At 43.1% G+C, this 18,604-nt stretch overlaps 1 protein-coding gene across 1 annotated transcript; it reads right to left on the bottom strand.

Annotated features, from left to right (window-relative positions):
* Nucleotides 1–2,734: 2,734 nt before the first annotated feature.
* Nucleotides 2,735–12,342, bottom strand: LOC146194913 (glutathione S-transferase 1-1-like). Its single transcript, XM_084597581.1, has 5 exons — nucleotides 12,138–12,342; nucleotides 9,742–9,800; nucleotides 9,139–9,280; nucleotides 6,664–6,831; nucleotides 2,735–3,002 (listed from the first exon to the last, which is right to left on the bottom strand). Exons 1-5 carry the CDS (start codon nucleotides 12,276–12,278, stop codon nucleotides 2,832–2,834), a joined length of 681 nt encoding a protein of 226 aa, XP_084453707.1. The 5' UTR covers nucleotides 12,279–12,342; the 3' UTR covers nucleotides 2,735–2,831.
* Nucleotides 12,343–18,604: the final 6,262 nt, after the last annotated feature.

Here is an 18,604-nt window from a genome sequence, read left to right as displayed (position 1 = left end):
AAAACAAGCGGTTCTTCAGGGAGCATTGGCCTCTCCTCGGGTTGCAACTGCCACCACTGCGGGCAGGCGGAGAATGCTGGGGGGAGAAGTGCGGTCGCGTGGTCGTGGAGCGCTGCGCTCGACACGCAGAGAGTGTTCCCGTGGCAGGACAGTTACACCCTCGCTAGGCGTGCTCCTGTACTGCTCTACAAGCTCGGCACCTCTGCTTTCGTCCCTCCCAACCGAATGCGCCATAAGGCGATTGTACCACCTTCCGGGTCTAACCCCCGAAAGCGGGATAACCACTCTGTTGAAACATAAAAGTTCTCGCTCTCTCTTTCTCAATTTCACGCCATATTTGGAATCAATGGGCGTTGGCGATACAGGTATTTCGTTTGCTGAGACTTTTGCACAACAAATATGACTAGTGTTTTTGTCAGATTAAAAAAATAAAAGCATTAGTAGGTCTCTTAGATATATCTTAAGAGTAAAGTGGCGAAAGCCTACCTTTCCTCTCCTATCATTTGCCTCCATCGTTTGCCAAGGGGAATTGGTTATTGGTATTGCTGATGGTAGAAGTTGTGCCATGCGGGACGAAATGCGGCCAGTGAGGAAAAGGCTAAACACCGAGTCACCTGGTCTCCTGGGCTCGTAGGACTTGAGGGAAACGAAGTAGCAGACAGGTTAGCTCGAGATCCGACCAACCGAGTGACCGGTCTCTCTCATTTTCCCCCCTAACTCCCACGTATGGCAAAAGGCTCACTATATTGAGACTGCAGCGCAGAAAATTCCCTCCACCACACCGCCTTCTTAACGCTGGGGATGCTAGAGACTGGCGCCGCCTTCAGAGCGACACGTACACTAACCTACATTGCCTACACCTCATGTTCCCAACCGAGTGTTTGGACTCGTTTCAGTGGTGTGATGACACCCCTACTACTTACCACGTCACTGCGGGATGTAAGGGGCACAAATCCCCACAAGTCACAACCTAGATCTCACTGGGCTAGCGGGAGAACTAACTGTCATCTCAGCTCCGACCTGGCGGTTCAGCGAGGACTGATTAGCCAGGCCGGCGCCACGGCAACTTTCCTTGGCATCCTGTACAGAGGAAGCCACCCATTATCAACTCCTCATTGACTTTTCTGCACCTTAATAAAATATTTTCAGTTAATCAAATATTTCATCGTTTGCCGCTTATAGGCGTTCGTTGCAGTGCTAGACATGATTATAATTGGTTTACAGAAATGGAAAAGAGTAGTATATGTCACACACTTTCCGGCAAGTGTATTCGGCTGGTGCATCATCGCCCCTGTCGCATGGCGTTCCTTGGCGAGCATTCAGGTGAGGCATTGCAGATAGCCGGAACGCTAGAAAAGAACTAATCACGCGGAATCTCACGGAATATGACAGATATCGAGCAAATATCTCGCGCACAACTTTCGCGCGCGGTATTTTGTTCCATGAGGAAAGGTTTTCACCTTAAAGTAGGAATCATTCTCTAATAACAAAGGTACGTAATATATAAATGGCCATGTGTGCCAGGGTAGGGAGTGTGCCTTCGCTCGAAGGGCAGAATTCGAGTTTGTAAGAACACAATTCAAGTAGATGACAGGCGAACAGTCATTTGATGCTCTGCCACATAATGAGAAACGTAGCTTTTTTTATGGTAATATTTCGAATGAAAGAAGCAGCAAATTAGAGGGGGAACTCAGGCGGTGATTTTGCTTCCTGATGTTGTGCTCAAAGTGAAAGAATTCGTCACTCCGCAAAAAAAAAAAAAACGTTCAAGGAAAAACTAAAGTATCGTAGTATTTTCTTTTACAAAACACGCAAACTCCACAAACTGCTACACACATTCCACTTATGAACTACATGAGAAAGGTGTCAACCACCACTGATACAAAGGACAGTACAAAACGGGGTTTTTCTTAGTATTGATGAGACTGAAGCAATAATAAGTAACACCAATAGCTGAGCTAGTTTGTGCATTTCAAAGAAAAGGATTCCATAGTGCGAACAAATATGAACTCACAACGAATGAAATACGATTCTGTCCTGTCTGTCTATTTGTGAGTTCGCATTTGTTAGCGCTGCGGACTCTATCCTTTTCTGTGAAGCAATAATTATTCGTTTAAATAATTGCCTAGAAACTGGAAGAAAAAATACCATATCTGCAATGGAATACCAAAACACTAAAACCGAAATCTGCGCCCGATACTCTACCTGTGAGCTACGGCGATGAATGGTACATTTGCTACTTTCTTAGGCATTAGGCTGCATGCAATAATAATGTTATCCAGCAACATCTTCCAACATAGTGGCGGACGAGGTACGTCCTGTGATGGTGCGAATACAACGTAGAATATAATATAAAGGGATGGGTGGGACATTTGCGATGATCCTTTTTTAGTACCAGATTCGAAGCCCTCGTCAAGGTAAATGACAAACGAATTAAAGAAAAATGAGAGACTTATTTGAGATACAAGGAAGTCTAAACGGCGTCACCGTAGCGGGACGCGAAATTCGGAGGTCATGCATTCGGATCTCATCGGCGGCATGTGGTTGCTTTCGTTCTCTCACTGTTTGTCTTCATTTGTTCGCCATTGCTTATCTAGTTACATACGTGATCATGAAAGGTTGAACTCAGTCGAAACATTTGCCCGTCTTCTCCAAGCCGTGCCACTTGATAATATTCACAGCTGCAGTACGTGCGATGTAGGAATTACCAGAATATATAAATTTACTCTAAGCATAACTTGATCAAATCTTTATTAACACGAACACACTCCATCGTCGTCATCACGTGGCGCACAGAATCATCAGGGGTCGCTGCTCAGTGTCACGGTCGCTCACTTGGAGACGCCGTGGGGCGGCTGGCCGCTCTTTGCGCGCTGCACCATATCGCGGATGAGGCGGAGTGCTTCGGACGCCACTTCTTCGTACTCGGGCATGACAGCTTTGAAGCGCTTGTAGTACTCCTTCAGTTGAGGAAACTTGTCCAGGCCCTCGTACTCGGAACCCTGCGCAGCGCAAAACGACCAGGTTTACCGATGGAGGAAAATTTCCAATAAGTCCCACGGTTGCTGAAGCCTTGATTACGCAAAAACAAACACGACCAAGTTTCTACTCAAAGGAAGTACTGCTTGAAGGATTTTCAACGTATATGAATGATACAAACTGTCTTGGGGGTTTCAAGAACTCGACAGTTCCTCCTACTGAAAAACATGCATATGTAGTCAATCACTAAACGTCATGCGCGTTGACTACCGAGGTCTCAAAGTAAGTCATAGCCAGTCTATGAAAGTTTCATTTGCAATATTGCTGATGCCAGGCGTCTTGATAGACTTCACAAAGTTTGAGATGGAATTTCTCAATGAAACATTGCATCAATGATGTACTGCGTACGAAAGGCAGAGAAATGACGGGAACACAATATGCGCTACAAAGAAACACTGGCTATCAGCGTTCGTGCTATATTTTTTTTATTACTGCTCATGGTGAAGCAAGATAAGAGCGCAAAAAAAATCTTAGCTCAACTCAGTGCTAATGTTAACTAATGAATTTCTTTTGTAAGCACTTAGAGTTATGGCGGTCCTTGAGTAGAATATTTGGGTCAAAAATTAGTCTATCGACGTAATGTACCGGCCTTGACTTTGGCGCAAAAATTAAAGTTCGTCGGCATGTACAGCACAACTGCGTACTCGCATGCTAATTAATACAGCAAGATTAATACCTGCGTGACAACTATAAAATGGCGATCTTCCATAGGTTTGGTGAAAAGACACAGCTACCGCCTAGGAGTATGGTCTGTGTACCCAGTGCCAGTACACGCGCCCAAAACAGAAGTCCTGTTAAATGACGTTCCTTCCAAATCGGTAAATGTAAACAACTGATATAACATATAAGATTACCTCTGACTACGCTGAAGTGTTCCATAACTAGGAATTTCCGATTTTAATCTCATAAAATGATTTTTATTTTGAAGATGGCCGGATAATTGATCTATGCTGTGTAAGGTTCCCTTCTGCAGGTGAATACTGAAGTTTGAATAAAGAAACAAAATTGTCCACCAGTTCGTCGATACATATTTCTAATTCTAGTCACATGGATCTAGGAACATATTGCAAACTTGAAACAATGTAGCCGCACTAAGTTCTGGCTAAACTTCCGGCGAAACACTATATCATCGCTTTACCAGTCGCCCTCTTGAGGTATTTACCTCTGAGGCATAAATGCGGAAAAGGAAAGAGGTTCAACTGAGAGAAACGCTGAGAACAACGTAAATTAATATGATTGGTGCAATGTTGAGGGACAGAGAATGTAGTTTGAGTCAGAGAACAAACGCGAGTTACTGGTTCTCCAGTTGTGATGAAGAAATTTAATATGAATGGGCGGGGCACGTGTTGCCAGAGAAAGATAGGATTCCAAGAAGAGGTTAGCGTAGCAGGGGGTGGCCGAAATTAGGTTGCGAAGATGAAAGTGAGAACTTTGCAGGGATCACGTTTATGTAGCTGGGATAGGATTGGTTTAATTAAATGTATATAGGAGTATCCATGGCCCTGCAGAGGGTGAAATTAGGTTGATAATGATAACAATCTTTACGTGCAACAAAACTGCGAAAACGAATTGAGCAATGCAAGAGAACTCATGTACTCCGCATTTAATTACAGGGTAAGCACGATTGTGCTGATTGACACGAGCGCTAAGCAACCATACGAATGAATTTATTACAGCCATATACTGATATCGTATTAGATTTGCGATATAACAGCATAATATGGAATAAGCAGTCATATACTTTACCGGTAGTTCTCTGTTCTGGCATAACTTCTTTGTAAAGATAGAAATCCAGCCCTCCTTAAGCTTGGTTCGTTGCTTCTTTAAAGCCGAATACAATAGGTGATGCCCTACTCTATGTCGAATAACAAGTATGGTCTAATAAATGTAGAAGATAGGGCTGAGGTTTGTGGTGGATAGCTCAACATTTCAGACGTGATTTAAGTGCTTGGTGTCCGATAATACTGAGTGCAAGCTGAATTGCGTCGGATATAGTTTATCGGTAGTTCGACTAGTTGACCTAATTATTCAACTCTTCATTTAGTCTCTTTGACCTGGACGTTCGATTCGGCCATAGACTTCAAACTACAGCGCGTGTGGTGCCTTCCATGCAAGTGCTACCATCTACCCTAGCCAATAGCTGCTCTCGAGTGACTTGAGAACAAGAATGCGAAAATTATATCTCTTTGCAAACAATCGAGGCAGAGTTGTTAAGTTCATACAGAAACAACTGGCGGTCGGCTCCTTCAAAGGCGCACAGGCTCAAAGAAACAATCCATTGTGAATGCGGTGTCTTTTCAAAGTGAACGTTTAAGCGTGACCAACTTCTTTCTTTTCCCTCCAAAAGAGAACTTCCCCGTAAGCCCACTACGCTTATTTCAGTGCGAACGTTCACACGAGGAAATAAAATAGATAATTCTACAAGCAGCTAAATACAACAGCAGTCCGAGAGAACGGGATGCTTCTGGCGAACCACATCGGCTTTCGATGGACGCAGCGGGTGGCACCGATTCTTCCGGGCAGGGACGACCGAGCGATGGGAACTGAAACGCTTGTAAAGACGCCGCCGCCGCCGCCAGAGATATCGCCTCCTTCCTTCTTTCCAGTAGGGTGGCCAGTGTGTGTTCCAAAGCGAGACCACCTTTTTTTGTACTTTCGAAGCACCACCTCTGGGCTAACGAACCATTTTGCACGCTGAGCTCTTAACAAACAGCGTGCCTCCCGCGCAACACGGGAGCGCTAAAGTAGCGTGCAGTGGTGCAGTTAATGTGCGCACGTGAGGTCGCCGTAGCCAGGCTATACTTCAGAATCTTCAGCCCAACATAGCCGACAGTGCCATCCCCACACGCGTGAACGTTTGGAATCTCTCAAGAAAGGTGCAGCACTCATTGCAATTCGGTAAGCGTGACCGAATCTCATGAAATTCAATTCGAAGATTATGCAGTTGCTTTCACAACGCTGTCGCTTTAGTCGAGTTGTTTTGAAAGCTGCCTTATACTGAGTGTTTCGTAGGTAGGAAATTAAAGTCGCTACAATCAGCTTTGAGATGTGCCAGACTGCACGCTCTTAGGGTAGAGATTTTAAGGAATCGCTATTGTACACATAAAAGCGATACTACGTTGTTTAGACTGATGGGTAGTCGTCCTTAATTACTGAAATAACCATTCCACTAGCACACTGAAGGAAATGCTGTGTATTTAAGACACTGATTTTGCCGTCTTTATTCTGTGAAATCTAGAAATGTATTTCGTGAATAAGAAAATTTTAACTCCGGGCAGCTGCAGTCATTTAAGTCTTGTGAAATTCTTTTATTCTTTTGTGCAACAACTGTGTAAACTTCTATTCAGGTTTTAATGATAAAATGATACGTTTTTAGCTCTGACTTGAACAACCATGGGGACAATTTTTCAAATGCTGCGGAGAGACAGCACAACCAAACTGCACTGACATTCTACATGGAAAAATTTAGTAACAAAAACCTCATTTGAGGCTAGACGATAAAAGCCAAGATGAGCGGACCCTTTTATTAAGGAGTATGGAAATTCGGCCACGTTAACCCGGTCAATAGTTCACTATTCGGATTGTGATCCTTGGGTGAAGAACCAGATGGGACGTTACACCCACCTCAATGGCGACGCCGAGCGATGAGGCCAGCCCGATGTCGGCGAGCGTCACGTAGTCACAACACAGGAACTTCTTGTCGCCCAGGAGCGTGGCGGCGGTGGCGAGAGCCTTATCGTACGCTTCCTTGAGCTCGACACTGGGCTCTTGGCCTTTGAACCACTTTGGCCTCTGCAAGCAGCCGGAAAGAGCACCATTGAGATAAAGTCAAACACGCACACCAGATAACACGCCCCTCCCGCCCACGTAGTTTTGACAGATATCTTTAGGCCAGGACTATACAAACACACCTTGCACAGACCTGGGGGCTCTATCTCTAGCCAGCCCCCACATGCAGTCATTGTCCGATATAGTGACAGAAATGTACGTAGGAATGAGAAAGCCGCCCAACTCCTTGTTTCCTGTTTTCAACAGCTCAGCTAAAAATGACCGCGAAATTTTCAATATGACACCGTCGTGTGGAAACACTGAACGAAGCCCTCTACCCTTATTCACTACAGTAAGGAGGACTGCTTGGGGCGATGTTATTGTCATATGCAATCTTTATCATGTGTTCAAAAAATCAGGCAGAAACATGACCACTGGGATGTTTGTTCCACGGGGTGAAAACTATCTATATTCTCGAAGACCATGTAGTGCCCTCAGTCGGAACCGGTAAGGAAAGCAGCTGCATCGCGCCAACAATAGTCCCTACGATACAGCTCCCTGCTTCAAAAAAGAAAAAAAGAAACCAATAATGGTCACGGGACCTCATACAGCACATTTTTGATAGAGCTCACTTTGTGGTATACAAGTAGTTTATATCACTGAGGATAACTAGTTCTTGCTTAGACTACCAAAAAAGAATTAGTTTTACGCTGTTTCAGAAGCTCTACAACTCAGTGCGGACAACAAGAGTCGGTTTAGCGATGCGGATATCCTACTCTGGGATCTCTATGGTGTGGTCTAGATACGGCGCAGAAGGCCTAATATAACTAATTCCAACGAACGCTTTGCAGCAGAGCACGAATTATTGGTAGGTCTAATTGAAATGATTCTAAGTGCATTGCACTGTGTAATATGGATTTTTAAAATTATGTTGGACTCATGTACCGTTGCATATCATCGCATGTCATTGCAAGACTATGACATTCACGAAACAGAGCTTCTTGCAATGCACATGTAGTGAAAGTACACTTCCTTTGCTCACTTATCTTAGGTAATCATTAATGTGTCCTCGCAGTTTATGCCAGGTACAGTTTTGAGTTCTCACATACCGACGAGCAAAACAAAAATGAGTTCTCCCGTTCATATGTTGAAAACAAAGTACTTTTAATGCATGCAGTAGTAAACTAATAAATCAGTTTTCACTATAAATGGGTCCTTGCTCTCAAAAGTGCTCCACCTTCGCTTCCCAATAAACAAAAAACGACCTTTCGCGATCTTTCCAGGCTTCATGCAGTGCTGCGCGAAACGAGAGCAGAGCAGCCAGCGCGCACCGCAGTTGTGGTCATAAAAGCGACAGGGAAGGCCGAACAACTTTATTTAAAGCACAAGAAGAGTTAACGGAAAGAAATGCTCCATATCTGCGGGAAGAGAAAAATAAAGAGCCGATAGTGGCTGCTTTTTGCAGCCGAATATTTTTTTGTGCTCTATATCTGGAAGCGAACGTGCAGAAGCTTAAAGCGAGACAGTGGTTGGCGGAAACATGTAAATGGACGTCGTTGTTTCTTTACTATGAGAGCAACACATATCATTAAGTCGACAGGCAGCGTTCAATAAGCACAAACCGGAATTCGTGGTTGATGGTTGTTAGCGAGTGGCAAAGGCAATCTTTGTCTTTTTCAGTTCTTAAGCAGGACGGTATCTATTCATGCCCCCCCTGCAATTTAGAATCTCAGCGCTTACAATGTGCTTTTCCACACTATCTCAATATAAAGTAAATAAAACGTCAGGCCAAATGTGATCCGATCTTGTACCAGAGCGCGATATTGATATTGACAGCTATGCATGAGAATATGACGTAGTAACTTGCCAACATGATTATTTTTCTTTTACAGACAATTAGTGCTGCTTTTATTTAACCAACGTGCAACATGGGGAAGCTAAAATTAAAATCTTTTAAGGGGCTCGTTTTGTAGAATACTTTGGCCACGAGCGTAAAAATTGCAATGTCATTTCCGTATGCAGCTATTATGCGCGCGGATTACCGGCCGTTTGAAAAAAAAAAAAAAGAACTGTTGCGATTTTGTAATGACCTCAACTGCATCAATTAGCTCTGACAAAGGGTAAATTTTAGAGTTTGCCAGCAAAAGCCGCATCGGCTGTAAGAGATCCTTCCTGCATGCCTGAATGCAAGCGCGAAACCTTCTCATGACTTTTAAGTGCACTTTAACTTCATACTGTACATTGGATATTTTTCGGTGACGCAATGAAGGACAGAGTGAGAATTATGTGGTCTTTTGATGAAAATAAATATGCTGACAATGCATAACTTACGAAATACGCCATCTGTGCAGGCAGAAAGGTTCCCGACTCGAAGAAGATTAGTCTATTGATGGTGGCTCGCTTCTGTACGTCCTTGGGGTACAGCTGGCTGTCTGGAGCGTACTTTTCCACAAAGTAGAGGCCGATTGCTCGACTGCACAAACGTTAGTCACCGCCATTCGTTACAGATACATAAAATAACTTTCTGTCCGGTCTGCTTGACCTATAATAGACATTTTCAGTACACAACAAAAAGCAAGGGAAACGACTTAACAATGCAACGAATAAATATTGGCAAGAATTCCTAGCTAGTGCCTCCTCCAATAAATTAAAGTTGTGGCATTGGTGCACTGGTATCGTGATATGCATCATTATTTTAAGAGACTACTTTTCTTTACATGACATGAGACATTAGTCAGCTTCCCTGCCAGTAACTTAGTCCAGTACTTGGTACATTACATGAACAAAAAACTAATGTTATGGAAGAAGATACTTCTGCAAAAGCTGCTGCATTCGCCATTACAAGCCAGTAAATTATGAAATATTTTGCTGGACATAAACAATGTGGTGAGAATTAATAAAATACGTACAAAAGCAAGAAATTTATCTTCTCACCTCTCCCACAGGACGAAGCCATTGTCGTTGATAGTAGGCACAGTGTGCTGTGGATTAAGCTGAAAGAGTACAAAGGCCGAGATTGATCTGTTACTGGGAGATATAAGCCTCCATCACTATGTTCTGCAATACACGTTTCAAGAAAGTTCTAGCCGGGGTTTTAATCAGCATTTTTCAGCCACCAGGACCCATAAAAATTAAAAAGCCAGAAAGAAATGTATCATTCTGATGAGCATGTTAAAGTGGATGATGTAAAATTCACATCTATGCTTCTTTAAAGTTTCTGCTGCACCTTGAGAATCGATGTTTATGTGTCTTTGGTGCTGAACTCACATCAATCGCCTGATTTACTCTGCTCTCTGCAGTCTTTTTTGTTCGCTGATGTCTAGCATATTTAGCATAAAATCCCATGCAACACTTATTTTGGGCCATTATATTATGTCACATACTTTTTATTAGAGCAGCAACTAAATCCTAATTAATGCACTAATATATCAATAAATGCAAAGCTGCATTTATTGCTAGGTCTCCATCAGATAAGTATAGCATAGCGATCCCTTTTCGGAATTCGTTTCCGAATGAAAGCATTCATGTGCGCATGTAAAATTTGTCTACGTATTTGCGAAATTGTGCCTCAAACGCAATATTAGGGACAACTCGAAGCAAGATTATCTATTTAGAAACTTAACACATATAGTTTCACTGACGCTGTGCATGACATTATTAAGCCCCGATGTAGATATGTCTCATAAAGACTAGATTTCTTTCTCAACGCTTGGAAACATTTCTCGAAATAATTCGGGATAATTTCAAACGCATTTCGCGGAAGTCTAATCAAGAGCAGCAAAACGCGGGTATTGCAGGGATTATGTTGAGTTTAAATACTATCTTTCAAGAATGTGGCACCTACATGTGTACCATATCGTTTTAGTAAATTGACACTTCACCTTTGACGATGTCAAAAGGGAATAAAAGAAATGAGAATGAAGAACAAAATACCGCGTATTAAGTAGACCAGGCATTTCTAGGTAGTCTTTTGAGTCTTTTTTTTTTTATTGCACCGCTCTTTGCGCCCGATATTGACTCATTGTACCGCTAAGACGCTTGTCACGGCAAAGTTACACTGTTTCCAGCATTCTCCATCAATCTCCCGCACTCATGCTCCAATATATGTTCCACAAAACAATATGCTGGGCAAGTTAGTTTGGACATCCGTAATAACACCGCACTTCATAACACAAAACCATTGTGTTCTCCCTACTCGTTTGCATTGTCAAGTGCGCCGTTGTTATGGATCTCAGTGTGTGGTTTATACATGCCAGCGTACATGGCTACCCTGTTATGCTAGGAAATTGTTTCGTGATTGAAAGTAAATAAAATTGAAATTAATGCACTTCTTTTCTCCACAGCCGCCCCGTTCACAACTAACGCTTTTTTGTGCACGCGGGGCCGCTTCTATTTTTCCACGCATGCCGGTTAGTAATTTGTAAATGTTATTCTATAACACCTATTTAGAAATTTAAGTTGTCAGTAAGGTGACAGAGGCACACACAGCGTTCAGGAAGAGCAGTTCTATCCTCATTTGTTTCAGTCGAAAAGGGCTACACGTTTATATTCCCATGGTACGAACATTTTCGGTGAGAATGAAGCATCCTAACGTCACACAAATCACGAACGAAATTGCTGAAGCACAGTGACAAGAAAACTAATGACACGGAAGTAGACTTTTGCGCTAAATGTCGGAAGATTTAGTTGTTTACTGGCAGAGGAGAACTTAAGAGCATACATTTCTTCGAGCTGTAGCCATGTGCTTTCTGGTCGACTCAGCTATTAGTCTTTAACTATGGTGCACGAAAATTCTCAGAAACTTCATGCTAAAAAAAAATATCTTCATTCAACATATGTGTTACTGGAAGCTACCTTTTTCAGGTTATTCAGTTTTTAGGGGTTTGCTTTATGTTCTGATCTCCTCCATAAAAGTCTCACAAATGAGCACCGAAATCATAACTGGATGCAGATACGCCCAGCAGTCCTTAAGCAGACTTTACACAGTATCGTTAGTGAGCTACAGTACATTGAACAGCAATTAAAAATCTAGCATGTTATCGAAAGTCAGCCAGTGATTATGTCCTAATTTAGCAGGAATAAGACGTAACAGTTCTCTCTTTTTCTTTTCTTAGCAACAAGCGCTATTATGAGTGAACAATGCGCGTTCAACTCAGGAAGCAAATAAACAATAAAATTGGTGCATTCGTTTCAGTGGCCAGTTATTGTTGGCATTGTGGCTAACTGCATGATATTACAGTATTTCGATTAGAAAACACCCACTTAGGAAGCGGCGCATCAGACAACAACCCTACCGTACAGGGCTGAGCGTAGGTGCAGTATCCCCTCACCTTGACGAATTCGGGGTTGAGCTGTTCCTTTGCCATGAGGTTGATGTTGTGCAGCTTGAGTTCGACGCCACATTTCTTGGCTACAACCCTAACGAAGGTGCAGGGCGGGCTGCCAGTGGTGTTGTAGAGTTCGACGGCCATCGTGGTTTCTTCCGGGTCGCTGCTGCTCCTGCTCGGTCTCCGTTCGGTTAGCCGAGTGGTCGGCTGGTCCACCGCGCTATATACTACTCGCTTCCTTATCGACTGCCCTTCCTTTTCGGTTTCGCCTGCGTTTCAGATAAGCAGCGCTGCACTTTGCACAAGCCGTCTTTTTTTTTGTTTTCCTTTTTGCTGGCTGATTGCGGGAGACGCCTACCTCCCCTGAGTGGCTAGGCCAAAGGAGCTTGGTGAGTAACGCTTCTGCCGCTCCGTAACCTACCCTATCAGTCTACAATAGCGAACCGACCGTTCAACGAAAAACAAAGAAACCAGAGCGTGGCGCGACTGTCACGAGCACCGAGACTCACGTACGAGTAGTTTCTGGAATGTTCTTTCGCTGTACGTGGAGCTGTGCAAGCTATCGATAGATAACGTCGTTAGAATAGTCAGGCGCCGAAGTCGTCATGGCTTGCTTGTGATAAGGGTCGTTGTGGTGCTGGCTGAGAGCGTTGGGCGGATGTTGCACTTGCGTGGAAAATAACTGCTGGTTTAATTATTAAAAAAGCTTAGACGGAATATACAAGTTATATGTTTTATAATACCGAATGAAATTCCTCAGTTGCGGCCAAAAGAAATCCTTGCGTTAACAAGCAAATCAGTGTGATCACAGAAATTCGCGCTAATTCCGTACCGTATGGTTTTGAAACGCTCATGCATGAATACATCGACCTCTTATTTTTATTTTTAGGTGGAGTCAGATGCCACAAATTCTAAAATTTCCTTTCATGTAAGGTCGTTCCTGGAGGTATCATTACTCATGCAGTAGGTCTTAATTATAATTCTTAGACGAGCCCTAAAAATCATTATTTTGGCTACGTATCCACTACATACTGAACGAACTTTCAAAATGCGAATTTTTGTTTTCTTGCAGCCCTCAAGAAACAAAACAGCCACAACTTGAGGGCACTGGAGGAAACGCGTCTGCTTTGTACGATACAGATAGGATTCATGTTTGGATTCGACACCCTAAGCACATACGCATCAAAGTTCCACTGACCGTATTTTCACATAGCAGATGACTTACACACGATGCATTTGGCACATGACAAGCTTTCAGGTCGAATTAAACTTCTTTAGGAGGCAGTAGCTGAGCGCAAAAACTTTCTAGTGCAAAGCAATACACCGAAGCCAGCAGCCATTCGCCACTGCGAACCGTCTGCCTAAACGTTGCCTGTAATTGTACATACATGCCTTGCTCAAATTCTTTGCCTAATTTTATCAGAAAGCTGAAAGAGCTGATGAGCTGCGTTTACATTTCGCATCAGAAAGTACCGTAATCATCGGCAAATTTTTTTTATTAAATGCTAAGGCAAGTTTCTGCGATCATAGATGAGTCATTTCTAAACAGGCAAGAATCAGTACGCCACCTTGGTTCAGAAAATGCGCGACATACGCATATGCTTTTTGTGAGTGCGCAAGGCCAGTCTCTCAACACGGTATCAGTTTTATTGACTTATCGGGGAATGTAAGTACTCACGGATTGAAATAGGACACTCGGAGCGCGTGGCCGTCGCTGCATGCAGCGCCGCCCGTATATGCTCATGGAACCAAGGTGCTGCATTGTGATATAGCGCGAGGGGGAGAACATCTAAAAAGCAGAACTGCTCCTTCCGGTCGCCAATAAGCCGGCCTGTTGTTACCACACTGCCTTGTATGCAGCGACGGCCACGCGCTCCGAGTGTCCTATTTCAATCCGTGAGTACTGTACATTCCCCGATAAGTCAATAAAACTGATAGCGTGTTGAGAGACTGGCCTTGCGCACTCACAATCGGCAGAGCCTCACTGATTCCCATATACATTTCTGACCGAGCGCGTACTCTGTTTTAGTACATGTGTTTAGCGTCTCACGCCCTTTGTACGTCACGCAGTGATAAATAAAATGGCCACTAGCCTTCTTACTTATAAGGCAGCGGCGCTCCAGAAACCTTTTAGAGCACTCCACGTTTTGGCCGATGTACACGCGTCCACACTTTCAAGAAACCTTGTCGAGAAGAAAGTGCCAACGTGCTTCTTTGTGCATGGCTTTAGCCAACAATTTCTTTGTGCGTGGTTTAGCCAAAAAATTTGCTTTGTACTGTCCAATGTCACAAAGAGACCCCCCCCCCCCCCCCTTTTCATTTCCTGCTCCCTGCTATGATCACACAACACTCTCAGACAACCGACCAGCCCCCACCAGTCTTAGAATCTAATACAATCCAATGCTGCTTTGCAATTGTATTAGACATATGATTACAGGTGTGCACAGTGCCTGTTTTCAGTGGTGGTGCGTAGTTGTCGCCGCATGTACTGCGCACGTACTCTCAAAAACCGCGCAAAAGAAAAGGGTGCCGCTTTCCCGGATGCACAAATTCCCAAAGGCTGACGGATGTTGTCGGATGACTACCGCGACCGACGCATCCGGTGCGAACGAGCTGTGAAGCATTTGGCTGCTGTAAAAGTGGGAGCTGAAGCCGAAATACAATGACATTTCCTAACAAATTTAAAAATGGCGCGCCGAGAGAACGGAGGCGGCAAGGCACACTTTGTAACTGCGCGCCGGCGTCTCTGCGCGCACCTATACAGTAATCCCGATCAGAGGTAGAAATTTATTTCATGCGCGCTTCAGACTATTTTTTGTCTCGCCAGAAATTTTTGTCGCCGCCATATTTAAGCTCCCTGCCGTACGGCCCAGGATAGTGGCCGCCTTCCTCGTGACTTTGTCGGTAATTTCAACCGGCGTGGATAGGAGGGGTGGGTAGGGAGGGGGTACTTGATCGGAGTGTTACGGCAGCACCAGCCCTTGATTACAAATTATCTTACTCATCTAACACACAACACCTTTGCATTCAGTCGGGTCAAACGTGAAGTTGGGCCCTTCGGACTAGGCATTGAAAAGGTTGACAACAGAAATGGTCCTGTACATGGAATTATTTCAGGTATCTTTGTGTAAAGCATTCAAAAAGCCACATATAGGCAGCCCTTCAGTGCTCGGGAATGTTTCGATAATACGCTAGTCGCTTGTCACTATGGCCTCAAGCCTGAACGAACATGTTTTTCTCTTCTGAAAAAATGTTGCCTCAAAGTGTTTTACGCCGATGTAAGTACGGAAGGTGAAAACGCTTGTGACATTACGAAGAGCATCGACTCATTTTGAGCGTTCTTCAGCAGTAATCATTACAGCTCATATATTTTTGTGTTTTTTTCTTGCACGTAGGACTGCCTTTATATTCTCAGAAAAGGCATTTTCCTAAAGGCAATGCCGATTATTACGCTAAATAGAGACCTTATGCGTTTCAAACATCAGGGTAAGTAAAAATATTAAAGCTGGAGCATGCATGGTAAAGCTATTCCATCATAATGTGAAAATATAAAGCATCTTATTTGAAAACGCGATTTATTCGTCCAGTTTAACGACGTTATCTCTTCTCGAACGTAGAGAGGAAAGAGCAGTAGGGGTGACCCTTCACACAGGAAGCTCATCTTTTGGTTATTAGTTGACAGGATTGGAACGCCTACCGGTCCACCCCAAGTCTTTCCATTCGGTCATCTTCCCAATTTTGGCGATGTATGCAGATTACATTTTGCTTGTGCCGCTTCCTTGCCGGTGCGGCTTGATTCACAAATGGGAAAGCATTTGTGAAAGCTTTCGCCTTATTAAACAGCACGCGCTCTACTAATGTCACAGTACGGTAAAAAAAAAAAATGTGCGTGAAATTACAGGAATTTTAAAGAAAATTTCTTTTCCTCTACAGAGAATATCTGATATATTGGCCTAAATATGTTCACGAAAACAAAGTATTTTCCGGCCTTCCAGGCGAAACTAGAGTTGCAAAGCAAGCAATTGGAGATAGTCGTTTGCTCAATTTCCTATTGCAAATTGATTCTCACCTGAGTGGTAATGAATGCTAAATTGGAAGCAAAATGGTATGACAACCGAGCAGGCTCTGTCCGAACAGCGGCTGCGTAACAATTTTGATACGAAAAACAGTAACTAATGGCGCCACTTTTAGGTCAGTTACTCATGCAAATGAGCATATAGTGAGCAAAACAGAAGGAAGAGTGGCTCCCTGCGAGGTATCTGCTATGCTCGTGTCGTTTCACTCGCGGATTCAATGGCTTAGGAAGGATTGTTGCAAGGCCCACTTTATGAGTGACATCGAGTATTGTCAGCGCCACAAGAGATTTTCATTTGGCGAAGTTAGTAAGGCTTTGACTTTAAATATCTTGCCCATTGATAGGAAATGAAGTTTATGCAATTTGTCAGCTTATTACAGGCAGAAAAACATGCGAAATAATATAATGAAAAATATATTACATCATTCATTGAACTGCAACAGAAAAAAAAGGTATAATATTACCAAGTAAAAAAAAATGATAAAATTCCTGAAAAATTTAAAACCTAAACATAGCAGAACAGAATTTCAGGCAGGACAGCTGCTAGAAAGTTTCCCTATTTTTCAAAAAAAAAAAAATTAAGTGGGGCTTCTTCAGTAACAGTTCATCTTGGTCCTTGATTTCTTCCTTTATTGCACTTTATAATTTTGATCGCCTGCCCGCTACGTAAAGGGAATGCAGGAGTACTTTGATTTTCTCTGTGGAAAGACGACATGATTATTTTCAAAATGAGGTCGTGCATGTATAGTGCACGGTTGTGTAAGCTTCCCCATACAACATTTGGCTTGAACAGTCTTCCCTGCGAGTCTGTGACTTGCCTCGAGCATCGGGTTGATGCTTCCTCACCAGGGGAGCTAATGCTGCCAGTGTGAAGAAGAGAAGGAGGAGAAGCAGAAGACGACAAAGTTCCCGTTTCGCGCTTGCACCGTTTGTCCCTGGACTTCGCCAACACCGGGCTCTCTGTGTTACCGGCTCTGCGGCCTTCCCAATCCTTTTTGCAATGTGACGTCTTTCCGTATTCCCATAAAAGAAAAAAAATATTGGACGAATACATTACCCAAAAAGATAACAATTTTGTTTTCAGGCGCCATATGTAGTCTCAGCTATACGCATTAAGTTCTTATAGGTTTTTGCACCTATGTAGGGGGCGTGGCACTGCAGTTTCAGCTGCGAAGCTATATCTTTCGAACGCCTGAGTGCCACCACACGAAACAAATATAGCATGATAGCGTAGACAAAGCGATCGGCACAATAGAAAAAATGGGGTGTCTGAACTCGCACGTGAGGCGTTCGATATGTGTGCTTTCTGAGTAATTTTTTTGTTTTTTACTAAGGCATGTAATTGAAACCTGCGGCAATCATACGAAAGTGCACAATTTCCCCATTGCGATGAGCACCTCGATTTTCGACGCACTTTCTAGTGGAGGCAATGTACATTCTTTGTAAAAAGTTAGGAGCCACGGTAGATAAGTATTTTATTATAAATTGTAGATAAGCATCTATGTCGAGCTTGAATCGGTTAGGTATCCTCATTACTCAAAATTTTGATTATGGGAGGAAATTGCGGGCATATTGTTACGTTGTTCCTTGACCTATCAAATACTTTCGACTTTGTGTCCCGCCCCAAACTGATCTCCAAGGTATAAAAAATGGTCGGTACTAACCTAATAACTAATTAGCAGCTTATCTTTCGGACCGCCGGCAGTTCGTCGATTTCGAAGGCTATGCTTCAGATAACATTGAAGTGACGTCAGGAGTTCCGCAAGGCACAGTACTAGCAGCAATATTGCTTTAAATCTACATAAATGATATCATCAATGACACAGGCGTCAAATTCCGCATGTTTGATGACCATTGCATAATGTATAAGCAAATCAAGAAAGAACAAGAGTAACTTAAGTTAAATAATGAATAATCAATAGGCGTTTGGTGCGATGATTGGAAAATGGTACTAAATAAAAAAAAATACAGTTCCGATGGCAGTATCAAGAAATCGAAAACAAAATGGCCACTGGATTTCACTGACAAATAAATACACACGACATTACAGGCTGTAACACGTACAAGTACCTCGGAATAATTATCTCCTCGGATTTAAGATGGGAAAATCACTGATCATATATACAGAAAAGTCACTTATCGCTCTTTGTTAAATAAGACGTTCCATTGGATTCGCTTCACTTGAAATGAAATTATTTCCATACACATTTCTTGTACTCCCAGTCATTGAATACAACATATATAGGCTGGTTTCCTCACACAACACGTTTGTTATCTAAACTGCTGTGAAAGGCTGTGAAATTTGTTTTTATTACGCATCACCGCCTCGGTTTGTCATCTGAACTTCTAAAGCGGGCTGGACATTTCACTGTTAGTGTTCGTGCAAAGAATGCCC

This window comes from Amblyomma maculatum, chromosome 3 (genome assembly GCF_055883805.1).
Source record: "Amblyomma maculatum isolate TAMU_Amacu chromosome 3, ASM5588380v1, whole genome shotgun sequence".
Classification (NCBI taxonomy): Eukaryota; Metazoa; Arthropoda; class Arachnida; order Ixodida; family Ixodidae; genus Amblyomma; species Amblyomma maculatum.
This window is presented reverse-complemented; position numbering and strand designations above follow the sequence as displayed.

Excerpts from the sequence above, each read along its gene's own strand:
- LOC146194913 (XM_084597581.1), bottom strand. The coding sequence starts at position 12,278 with ATGGCCGTCGAACTCTACAACACCACTGGCAGCCCGCCCTGCACCTTC. Across the intron at positions 9,281-9,741 it reads GGCTTCGTCCTGTGGGAGAG|TCGAGCAATCGGCCTCTACT; the intron begins GTGAGAAGATAA and ends ACGTTTGTGCAG. Across the intron at positions 6,832-9,138 it reads CTGCACAGATGGCGTATTTC|AGGCCAAAGTGGTTCAAAGG; the intron begins GTAAGTTATGCA and ends GGCTGCTTGCAG.